At 38.4% G+C, this 11,420-nt stretch overlaps 1 protein-coding gene across 1 annotated transcript; it reads left to right on the plus strand.

The window, feature by feature from the left end:
- Positions 1 to 79: 79 nt before the first annotated feature.
- echs1 (enoyl CoA hydratase, short chain, 1, mitochondrial) lies at positions 80 to 5,965 on the plus strand. Its single transcript, XM_077613410.1, has 8 exons — positions 80 to 262; positions 1,397 to 1,594; positions 2,767 to 2,894; positions 2,997 to 3,096; positions 3,173 to 3,277; positions 4,417 to 4,536; positions 4,626 to 4,693; positions 4,759 to 5,965. Exons 1-8 carry the CDS (start codon positions 166 to 168, stop codon positions 4,822 to 4,824), a joined length of 882 nt encoding a protein of 293 aa, XP_077469536.1. The 5' UTR covers positions 80 to 165; the 3' UTR covers positions 4,825 to 5,965.
- Positions 5,966 to 11,420: the final 5,455 nt, after the last annotated feature.

The raw sequence follows: 11,420 nt of genomic DNA on the forward strand, positions 1-11,420 counted from the left end.
CCATTCAGCGGCTATCGGAGTAGTAACGTGTACGTCTGCTAGAGGGCAGTATAGCTGGGTTGTGGTTTCAGAAGGCGACTCGTAGTCGAAGAAGAAGAAATATACCAGGAAATACCAGTGTAGTCCAAAGTTGACAGGCAACTGTTTGACAGTTTTTAAGCGATCATGGCGTTTATTTGCCGAAATGCTGCTATGCTGCTCAAACCGAGCCGGGGAGCCCCCGCCTTGCTCTCTGTCGCCGCCATTCGCCTGTGCAGCTCGGGTGAGTGTTTTCAAACAACACGTGGATTGTTCAATGTCAAGTAAGACTGCGCAACTCTATCCCTGCAAACGTCTCTGTATTGCTGCCCATGTTGCAAAACTAAATTACAATATGAATTAAGCAACGTTGTTTTCAACAACATTATATAAAGGGGTTACTGTATGCTAGGGGTGTGTTTTGCCTCATATCTGGCGATACGATTCGTATCCCGATTAATACCGATGCTAGACTTTAAGACAATTGTTGCGATTTTTATCTCATCTCTCTCATTTCCCTTTATGAACTGCTTTATCCTCATTAGGGTCGCGGGGAGTGCTGGAGCCAATCCCAGCTTGCCTAGGGGCAATTTAGAGTGTCCAATCAGCCTTCCATGCATGTTTTTGGAATGTTGGAGGAAACCGTGATAACATGCAAACTCCACACAGATGGACATGACCTAGATTTGAACCCAGGACCCCAGAGCTGTGAGGCCGACGCCCTAACCACTCACCCCACTGGGCCGCCCTGATTTTTATATATTTTTGGGGAAAAAATTCAAATGGACCAAAATACAGATATTTATATCAGTTTATTTCTAAAACCTAATTCAGCACTAAAGTAAACATGTTTTTTGTCATATGTTTTAACATATGGCCTTCATTATGACATTTTCTGAATGTTTAAATGCAGGATTCTAAATATGAAAAAACTTCAGCTGTAAAACAGCACCCTCGTGCGTGCAAGCATGATTACTACCCCAGCGCACTCCTTTGTGCTGTTATTTTGCCAGATTGCAAGATGCAGTGGCTTGTTTCTACCAATTAGTAGATGGGAGTGGAAATGTGGCCACCTATTATTAATTTTCAGAGATTCTGACGGATTTTTATATGAGAATCGTGCACTGTAATATTGCAATATATCACTGAATCGCTTGTTTTCAAAACACCTTCACTGTACGTGTTAAAACGTACTTCACGTCAATTTTGCAGGAGTGCTTCTCATCTTTATCAAGTTACCTCTAGGAAGCACTTTGAACATTTAGTCATGTTATGTTTAAAAAATATGATGCAATGTATTTTTTTCAGAGGCAGTTATTCTACAAAACATGACGGCAATTGCGTATGACTGAATTAGTCATTTTTGTGGCCCCTGCAGGTGCCCACTATGAGTATATCAAGGTGGAAAAGCGTGGCGTAAACATGAATGTGGGTTTCATCCAACTGAACCGACCAAAAGCTCTCAACGCACTGTGTGACGGCTTGATGAAGGAGGTGGGTCAGGCCTTGGACGCTTTCGAGAGTGACGCAGGCGTGGGCGCCATTGTCCTCACCGGCAGCGACAGAGCGTTTGCAGGTGAGGTCAATGTTAACTGATGTCAAATCCATTTGACTGAGTGATCTGGCACTGATTGAAATACAGCAAAAGACCGGTTTGACTGGGCAGCTTTGTGCAGTTCCATCTTATTTGGTTCAGGTGAAGGTTAAAAAAAATTGCCATCAACAACTTATTGGCTACCATCGATGGCGCTAGACATTCCAATGATTGCTGTCTGTATTTATTACATTAAAAAAACAGAAACTCGCTTAACCCAGGGATTTGAAACTTGAAAAAACATTTTGTGCCACCTTAAAAATCTAAATCTAAAATTGAAATAAAGTAATACTACCTACAAATATTTCAAATTAAAAGAGACATTTTGAAGGGCTTTTTAAAGCTCAAACACCTAAAAGAAATTCAAAAGAAAAAAGTACTAGAAAAAGCTTGGCATTCTCAGTGCAAATGTAACATTTAGAACCAATTGAGACCTAAACTAACTATACAAAATATTTTTAAAAGATTTCAAATTACTATATACATACACTGGCCATAGTTTTATTTTCCTTTTTTATTCCTCGTATCGTATCATTCAGCACTGATCTTCTGTACAACAGTGTTTCCCAACTAGTGTGCCGCGGGAAATTACAATACATCATACATCGTAATAATCCAAGAGAGAAATCTCCATATTAAGAGATTAAAATTTAACTATTATGAGGTTAAAATTGAAATATGAATTCATAGATTGTACTATAACAAGATTCAAATCGTAATATTATGAGATTAAAGTCTTTTTGTTGCTTATTTTTATGTAAAGGAAACTGAAGCTCTTTGTGGTTATGGTCAGCCGCCAATTCTTTAAGTTCTCCCACTTAAGAAAAATCTAAATAGGGCGTATCTTAACTATGAGAGTCGCTAAACGCATCGCATGTTCGACTGGACTGAGAAGATGTGAGCAATTTAGCTGTTTAGGTTTCCTTTTCATTAGTTGTGTAATAATGGTGAGTACATCATCTTGTTTTTTTTTCATTTTAATGTAGTATTTTACTAATTTATACTAAGTATTTTGATGTAAATTTCAACTTTAAGATCTGACCCATTCAAATTCCCTTCCCATGCCAGTATAGGAATGGAACTTGTTCGTAACTTGAGGACTCGCTGTACTCTTAAAGTGTTGTTTTTTCTTCTTTCTTTTTTTTCTTTTTTAGCTGGGGCAGACATAAAAGAAATGCAGAATCGAACTTTCCAGGAGTGTTACGGCGGTAACTTTTTAGCACACTGGAATCGAGTCTCTACGGTGAAGAAGCCCGTGATTGCGGCTGTCAATGGATTTGCCGTGAGTGTCTATTTTGGACAGTGGGCAAAAATATGCGAAACACAGCGAAAGTGAATGTTTTAAGCCTTTGATAGCTGCTTCTCCCTTTCTCCGTTTTTTCAGTTGGGAGGCGGCTGCGAGTTGGCCATGATGTGTGACATCATCTATGCTGGGGAGAAGGCACAGTTTGGCCAACCCGAAATACTGTTGGGGACCATTCCTGGTAAGGCTGTGAAATCATGTACAAGTCTATCACAATGCTTAATTGGAGCTTACTTTACCTCGATGTCTCCCTCTAGGGGCGGGGGGCACTCAGCGTCTCACCCGCGCAGTGGGCAAGTCCCTGGCCATGGAGATGGTGCTGACCGGAGACAAAATTAATGCCCAAGAAGCTAAGCAGTCTGGTAGGTAAAAGGACAATCTACTTGTACTTTGAAAGTTGGAATCACTTGCGCTGAAATTGATCTAAAAACAAACAACTTTCAACCTTGATTCTTTATTTTCGAGACTGCGTGTGTTGAATTACTTTCTAAACAAGTAGCAACATAACATCTAATGCTTTTATTGCCAATACTTACAGGGCATTCATTTAACTCACTGGCCCCTCCCAGTCAAAACGGATTGGATGTCTTATGCCATCAATAGCATGAGCTTTCACAATCAGATTTCCCAGTTTAAATCAATTGGACATCTCATCTCATCTCATTTTCTGAACCGCTTTATCCTCATTAGGGTCGGGGGAAATTGGACATCTATCACCATTAATACAGTGCAATGGGTTTAATACTTTTAAAGAAATCATAGTACTAATTTAAGATTAATACTTGGGGCTGTAAGCAATGTATATTTCTATTTTTATGCATGCATTATTTTGTTTGTACCGCTGATCCTCACAAGGGTCGTGGACGTTTTTATTTATATTACTTGAATTATTATTAGTAACGTTGTATTCTTACAGGAAAATATTTTTTTAAAAATCCAATAATGATTCATAATTAAAAATATGCATATAATGTTTGCTACTATTTTTTTTATTAACCAAAAATATAGAGGGTCAAAGATTTTAAGTTAAAAAAAAGAAGATATTTTTTAGATGACCAAAAACAGTCACTCCATAAAGGGTTAATAGTGTCAACTTTTAACAGCTGTCGATTGTTGTCATTGTCCCGACAACCATTTACACTCACACTCATACCCAATGGCAATTTAGTGTTTAACCAGCCTACCATGCATGTTTTTTGGATGTGGGAGGAAACAGAAACACCCGGAGAAAACCCACACAAAGCCCGGAGAGAGTAACATTATCACGCCAATTTCAAAATAAAGTACAGGATACTACAAGTTTATTTCGAACTTTTGAGATTTCGCGTTTGGTAACTTGAATTTTCTTCCGAATTCGGAAACCAAAATTTTACGTAAAGGCAGTTTAATAACTTGGATTATTAGTTAATTGGGTCTTTCGTAAGGTGAGTTATCACTGTATTTTGACTTATTTGGCTTTTTGCGTTCATTAAAGATTTGAATTTTGTGTTACTGACTATAGGGTTGGTGAGTAAAATTTTCCCTGTCGAGGAGCTGGTGTCGGAAGCAGTCAAATGCGGTGAGAAAATCGCTGCTAATTCAAAACTGGTGTCAGCTATGGCCAAAGAGGCAGTTAATGCAGGTCAGGTCTCATTTAAATGATACATATATTTACTATGAATATCAAAGAAGTTTAAATTGATGTTGTTTTATCCCTGGTCAACATTTCAGCCTATGAACTGACATTGGCGGAGGGGAATCGTTTGGAAAAGCGTTTGTTCCATGCAACTTTTGCTACGGTAATAGAGCACAATTCCGGGATATAGAAATTGGAGATACATAATGTTACACTTCTGATTTTTAGGATGATCGCAAAGAAGGCATGACTGCATTTGTGGAGAAAAGAAAAGCCAGTTTTCAGGACAAGTGAACTTGGGCAGCAAATTGATGGATGGCCGTAGAACATGCAAGATTTTTTTTAATAGACTATTATGGAGTACACCTGTGGAATTTTTTCTATCATTTGAAAAAAATCATGTGCCGTTATGAAATAGAATCACGTAAATGAAGTATTAAAGGAAAACTGACAATATGCTTAAGCGTGAAGTACATGGATTCAGCCTTTTTACAGTACAAAGTCATCAGTTGGATGATTTGAAGCCTTTTCTCACTTTCAATGACTCTGCCTTTTGTCTCTTATCACAAGATGTTCATTTTTTCAGATGACTTTTCGGCAACCATAGGTAAAAACAGAATACTGCTCAGTGTTAATGTTAATGACATAACAAGGAAAAGGCGGGCATTTTGGGATACTCAACTTTGATGGGCTAAAATTGTACAGACACATCCCAAAAAAATACAACAAGCTAGTTTAGCTATGATCCCCCATTTTGCCTTGACTCCCAGGCCTATTCAAAGCTCCTTGTAGCTCCAGTTGCCTTTTTTTTTCCTTTTTTTGTCGCTCTCTTGGAACAAATCTTTTCAAAGCAAAAGAAGCTTGTCTCCTCTCTCTGCGGGATACGCAAAATGTCTGCAGTGTCCAAGGGTTCCCAAAGAAGAACCCCCCTCTGAGGGCTGGAAAGAGGTCAAAATAATAAATGTTGCTTCAATTGAGGCTCTCCGAGCACACAAAGGGGACCAAAACGTTATACTGAAGCAGCGCGGACCCTCATGGTGTGATGAACTCATTTAAAGAAAGACAAAAGAGAGAGAAAGCAGCAGGGAGACAGAAAGGGTGGGTTCTACTTCTGCTGAAGTCAACTGCACTCCCTCTTGTATTCCCACTGACTTAAACCGTATTTAATGCACTCTAGTGGCCACTTACTTCTGTCGGCCATGATCTGATCACAGCTATAATTTACTTTCCTAAAAACATTACATTCCCCAGTCATGACATGAAAAAAGAGCTTCTAGTTTGTAACTAGTACTTCGTGTGAACAGGATTATAAATTGTATCCAAGAGCAAATAGTTTGTCCACACAAATCATTTACTTCCTGTATTTTTTTGATTACGGTTACATTATTTGCAAATAGCTAGCAACCACCAAACCTTATTAAATGACTGAATTGAATTGAATGCTTTTTATTGTCATTATGCCAGTAAAATTAGATTTAATGCTTTTCCACAAAGTGCACAAATAAGAACAACAAATAAAAAGACAAATAAATCAATAAGTAGTCAAAACAACAACAAACAAATGAACAGATAAGTAATAAATAATAATAAATAAACAAGTAGTAAATAAGTCGTCAACATAGACAAGTACTAATAATAATGAATAAGTGGTCACATAAATAAGTACTACATACAAAAGTTACTGAAGTGGTTAGTTTTTAGTGCTGTACAAGATAAATCTTGATTAGGTCGAGTTGAGTATGGTGACGCCTCTTGGGAAGAACCTGTCCTTGAGTCTTTATCTTGGTTGTTATGGTCCTGAATAGCCTGCCAGGGTAAAATTAAGGATGAGAATATAATGTCGAATTACTTTACGAAGAGGGAATCTCTACTGTATTTGCAGGTCAGGTAGTGTAGTTTGTAAAAATATGTGTTGATCAATACTGGGACATCAATTACAGACGCTCCCCTACTTGCGAACGCAATTGGTTCCGAGCGAATTCTCAAATTGTTTATTGAGGTAATGAAAAGGATAGATATAACTTCCAATCACATCGTTTCAGAAGTCACTGTGGTCCAGTGGCAAAGACAATGGGTCAGAACTTCAGGTGGACTCAAGTTCAAATCAGGAATGAGTTCAATTCCACTCTTTGCAATTCTCAAATTGTTTATTGAGGTAATGAAAAGGATAGATATAACTTCCAATCACATCATTTCAGAAGTCACTGTGGTCCAGTGGCAAAGACAATGGGTCAGAACTTCAGGTGGACTCAAGTTCAAATCAGGAATGAGTTCAATTCCGCTCTTTGCAATTCTCAAATTGTTTATTGAGGTAATGAAAAGGATAGATATAACTTCCAATCACATCATTTCAGAAGTCACTGTGGTCCAGTGGCAAAGACAATGGGTCAGAACTTCAGGTGTACTCAAGTTCAAATCAGGAATGAGTTCAATTCCACTCTTTGCAATTCTCAAATTGTTTATTGAGGTAATGAAAAGAATAAATATAACTTCCAATCACATCATTTCAGAAGTCACTGTGGTCCAGTGGCAAAGACAATGGGTCAGAACTTCATTTGGACTCAAGTTCAAATCAGGAATGAGTTCAATTCCACTCTTTGCAATTCTCAAATTGTTTATTGAGGTAATGCAAAGGATAGATATAACTTCCAATCACATCATTTCAGAAGTCACTGTGGTCCAGTGGCAAAGACAATGGGTGTAGAACTTCAGGTGGACTCAAGTTCAAATCAGGAAGGAGTTCAATTCCACTCTTTGCAATTCTCAAATTGTTTATTGAGGTAATGAAAAGGATACATATAACTTCCAATCACATCATTTCAGAAGTCACTGTGGTCCAGTGGCAAAGACAATGGGTCAGAACTTCAGGTGGACTCAAGTTTAAATCAGGAATGAGTTCAATTCCACTCTTTGCAATTCTCAAATTGTTTATTGAGGTAATGCAAAGGATAGATATAACTTCCAATCACATCATTTCAGAAGTCACTGTGGTCCAGTGGCAAAGACAATGGGTCAGAACTTCAGGTGGACTCAAGTTCAAATCAGGAATGAGTTCAATTCCACTCTTTGCAATTCTCAAATTGTTTATTGAGGTAATGAAAAGGATAGATATAACTTCCAATCACATCATTTCAGAAGTCACTGTGGTCCAGTGGCAAAGACAATGGGTCAGAACTTCAGGTGGACTCAAGTTCAAATCAGGAATGAGTTCAATTCCGCTCTTTGCAATTCTCAAATTGTTTATTGAGGTAATGAAAAGGATAGATATAACTTCCAATCACATCATTTCAGAAGTCACTGTGGTCCAGTGGCAAAGACAATGGGTCAGAACTTCAGGTGTACTCAAGTTCAAATCAGGAATGAGTTCAATTCCACTCTTTGCAATTCTCAAATTGTTTATTGAGGTAATGAAAAGAATAGATATAACTTCCAATCACATCATTTCAGAAGTCACTGTGGTCCAGTGGCAAAGACAATGGGTCAGAACTTCATTTGGACTCAAGTTCAAATCAGGAATGAGTTCAATTCCACTCTTTGCAATTCTCAAATTGTTTATTGAGGTAATGCAAAGGATAGATATAACTTCCAATCACATCATTTCAGAAGTCACTGTGGTCCAGTGGCAAAGACAATGGGTGTAGAACTTCAGGTGGACTCAAGTTCCAATCAGGAAGGAGTTCAATTCCACTCTTTGCAATTCTCAAATTGTTTATTGAGGTAATGAAAAGGATACATATAACTTCCAATCACATCATTTCAGAAGTCACTGTGGTCCAGTGGCAAAGACAATGGGTCAGAACTTCAGGTGGACTCAAGTTTAAATCAGGAATGAGTTCAATTCCACTCTTTGCAATTCTCAAATTGTTTATTGAGGTAATGCAAAGGATAGATATAACTTCCAATCACATCATTTCAGAAGTCACTGTGGTCCAGTGGCAAAGACAATGGGTCAGAACTTCAGGTGGACTCAAGTTCAAATCAGGAATGAGTTCAATTCCACTCTTTGCAATTCTCAAATTGTTTATTGAGGTAATGAAAAGGATAGATATAACTTCCAATCACATCATTTCAGAAGTCACTGTGGTCCAGTGGCAAAGACAATGGGTCAGAACTTCAGGTGGACTCAAGTTCAAATCAGGAATGAGTTCAATTCCACTCTTTGCAATTCTCAAATTGTTTATTGAGGTAATGCAAAGGATAGATATAACTTCCAATCACATCATTGCAGAAGTCACTGTGGTCCAGTGGCAAAGACAATGGGTCAGAACTTCAGGTGGACTCAAGTTCAAATCAGGAATGAGTTCAATTCCACTCTTTGCAATTCTCAAATTGTTTATTGAGGTAATGAAAAGGATAGATATAACTTCCAATCACATCATTTCAGAAGTCACTGTGGTCCAGTGGAAAAGACAATGGGTCAGAACTTCAGGTGGACTCAAGTTCAAATCAGGAATGAGTTCAATTCCACTCTTTGCAATTCTCAAATTGTTTATTGAGGTAATGCAAAGGATAGATATAACTTCCAATCACATCATTTCAGAAGTCACTGTGGTCCAGTGGCAAAGACAATGGGTCAGAACTTCAGGTGGACTCAAGTTCAAATCAGGAATGAGTTCAATTCCACTCTTTGCAATTCTCAAATTGTTTATTTAGGTAATGAAAAGGATACATATAACTTCCAATCACATCATTTCAGCAGTCACTGTGGTCCAGTGGCAAAGACAATGGGTCAGAACTTCAGGTGGACTCAAGTTTAAATCAGGAATGAGTTCAATTCCACTCTTTGCAATTCTCAAATTGTTTATTGAGGTAATGCAAAGGATAGATATAACTTCCAAACGCATCATTTCAGAAGTCACTGTGGTCCAGTGGCAAAGACAATGGGTCAGAACTTCAGGTGGACTCAAGTTCAAATCAGGAATGAGTTCAATTCCACTCTTTGCAATTCTCAAATTGTTTATTGAGGTAATGAAAAGGATAGATATAACTTCCAATCACATCATTTCAGAAGTCACTGTGGTCCAGTGGCAAAGACAATGGGTCAGAACTTCAGGTGGACTCAAGTTCAAATCAGGAATGAGTTCAATTCCACTCTTTGCAATTCTCAAATTGTTTATTGAGGTAATGAAAAGGATAGATATAACTTCCAATCACATCATTTCAGAAGTCACTGTGGTCCAGTGGCAAAGACAATGGGTCAGAACTTCAGGTGGGCTCAAGTTCAAATCAGGAATGAGTTCAATTCCACTCTTTGCAATTCTCAAATTGTTTATTTAGGTAATGAAAAGGATACATATAACTTCCAATCACATCATTTCAGCAGTCACTGTGGTCCAGTGGCAAAGACAATGGGTCAGAACTTCAGGTGGACTCAAGTTCAAATCAGGAATGAGTTCAATTCCACTCTTTGCAATTCTCAAATTGTTTATTGAGGTAATGCAAAGGATAGATATAACTTCCAATCACATCATTTCAGAAGTCACTGTGGTCCAGTGGCAAAGACAATGGGTCAGAACTTCAGGTGGACTCAAGTTCAAATCAGGAATGAGTTCAATTCCACTCTTTGCAATTCTCAAATTGTTTATTGAGGTAATGAAAAGGATAGATATAACTTCCAATCACATCATTTCAGAAGTCACTGTGGTCCAGTGGCAAAGACAATGGGTCAGAACTTCAGGTGGACTCAAGTTCAAATCAGGAATGAGTTCAATTCCACTCTTTGCAATTCTCAAGTTGTTTATTGAGGTAATGAAAAGGATAGATATAACTTCCAATCACATCATTTCAGAAGTCACTGTGGTCCAGTGGCAAAGACAATGGGTCAGAACTTCAGGTGGACTCAAGTTCAAATCAGGAATGAGTTTAATTCCACTCTTTGCAATTCTCAAATTGTTTATTTAGGTAATGAAAAGGATAAATATAACTTCCAATCACATCATTTCAGAAGTCACTGTGGTCCAGTGGCAAAGACAATGGGTCAGAACTTCAGGTGGACTCAAGTTCAAATCAGGAATGAGTTCAATTCCACTCTTTGCAATTCTCAAATTGTTTATTGAGGTAATGCAATGGATAGATATAACTTCCAATCACATCATTTCAGAAGTCACTGTGGTCCAGTGGCAAAGACAATGGGTCAGAACTTCAGGTGGACTCAAGTTCAAATCAGGAGTGAGTTCAATTCCACTCTTTGCAATTCTCAAATTGTTTATTGAAGTAATGAAAAGGATAGATATAACTTCCAATCACATCATTTCAGAAGTCACTGTGGTCCAGTGGCAAAGACAATGGGTCAGAACTTCAGGTGGACTCAAGTTCAAATCAGGAATGAGTTTAATTCCACTCTTTGCAATTCTCAAATTGTTTATTTAGGTAATGAAAAGGATAGATATAACTTCCAATCATGTATAGGTGGGCCGCCTCGTGGTGTAGTGGGTAAGTCACCTGCCTGTGACGTGGGTGTCGAGGGTTCACGTCCCGGTGTCGCCGGTCAACGACTGTATGGTGTCGGCAGTCGGCCGTAGGCCGACTGTCGAACACCACCAGGAACCCCCCCTCCCAACTGTCTTCCGGTCAGCCGAAGGCTGACCGGAAATATTGTTTTGCTGAAAAAAATGACTAAGTCTTTATTTGAATGAAAAAAGGATTACCCATTTACTGAACTACTAGTGTAGTGATTAGTCAAACGAGAGCGGGATTCGAACCCCATCTCCCACATGGCAGTCAAATCCACTAACTTGAGGTCTGTCTGACCCATTGTCTTTGCCACTGGACCACAGTGACTTCTGAAATGAGATGATTGGAAGTTATATTTATCATTTTCATCACCTCAATAAACAATTTGAGATTTGCAAAGAGTGGACTTGAACTCACTCCAGATTTGAACTTGTGTC

The sequence above is a fragment of the Stigmatopora argus genome, chromosome 11, assembly GCF_051989625.1.
Source record: "Stigmatopora argus isolate UIUO_Sarg chromosome 11, RoL_Sarg_1.0, whole genome shotgun sequence".
Taxonomy (NCBI): Eukaryota; Metazoa; Chordata; class Actinopteri; order Syngnathiformes; family Syngnathidae; genus Stigmatopora; species Stigmatopora argus.

Bases quoted from the DNA above. Each gene is read 5' to 3' on its own strand.
- echs1 (XM_077613410.1), top strand. From the start codon at position 166: ATGGCGTTTATTTGCCGAAATGCTGCTATGCTGCTCAAACCGAGCCGG. The intron at 2,895-2,996 runs GTGAGTGTCTAT...CCGTTTTTTCAG, and splicing joins CGGCTGTCAATGGATTTGCC to TTGGGAGGCGGCTGCGAGTT. The intron at 3,278-4,416 runs GTAGGTAAAAGG...TACTGACTATAG, and splicing joins CCAAGAAGCTAAGCAGTCTG to GGTTGGTGAGTAAAATTTTC.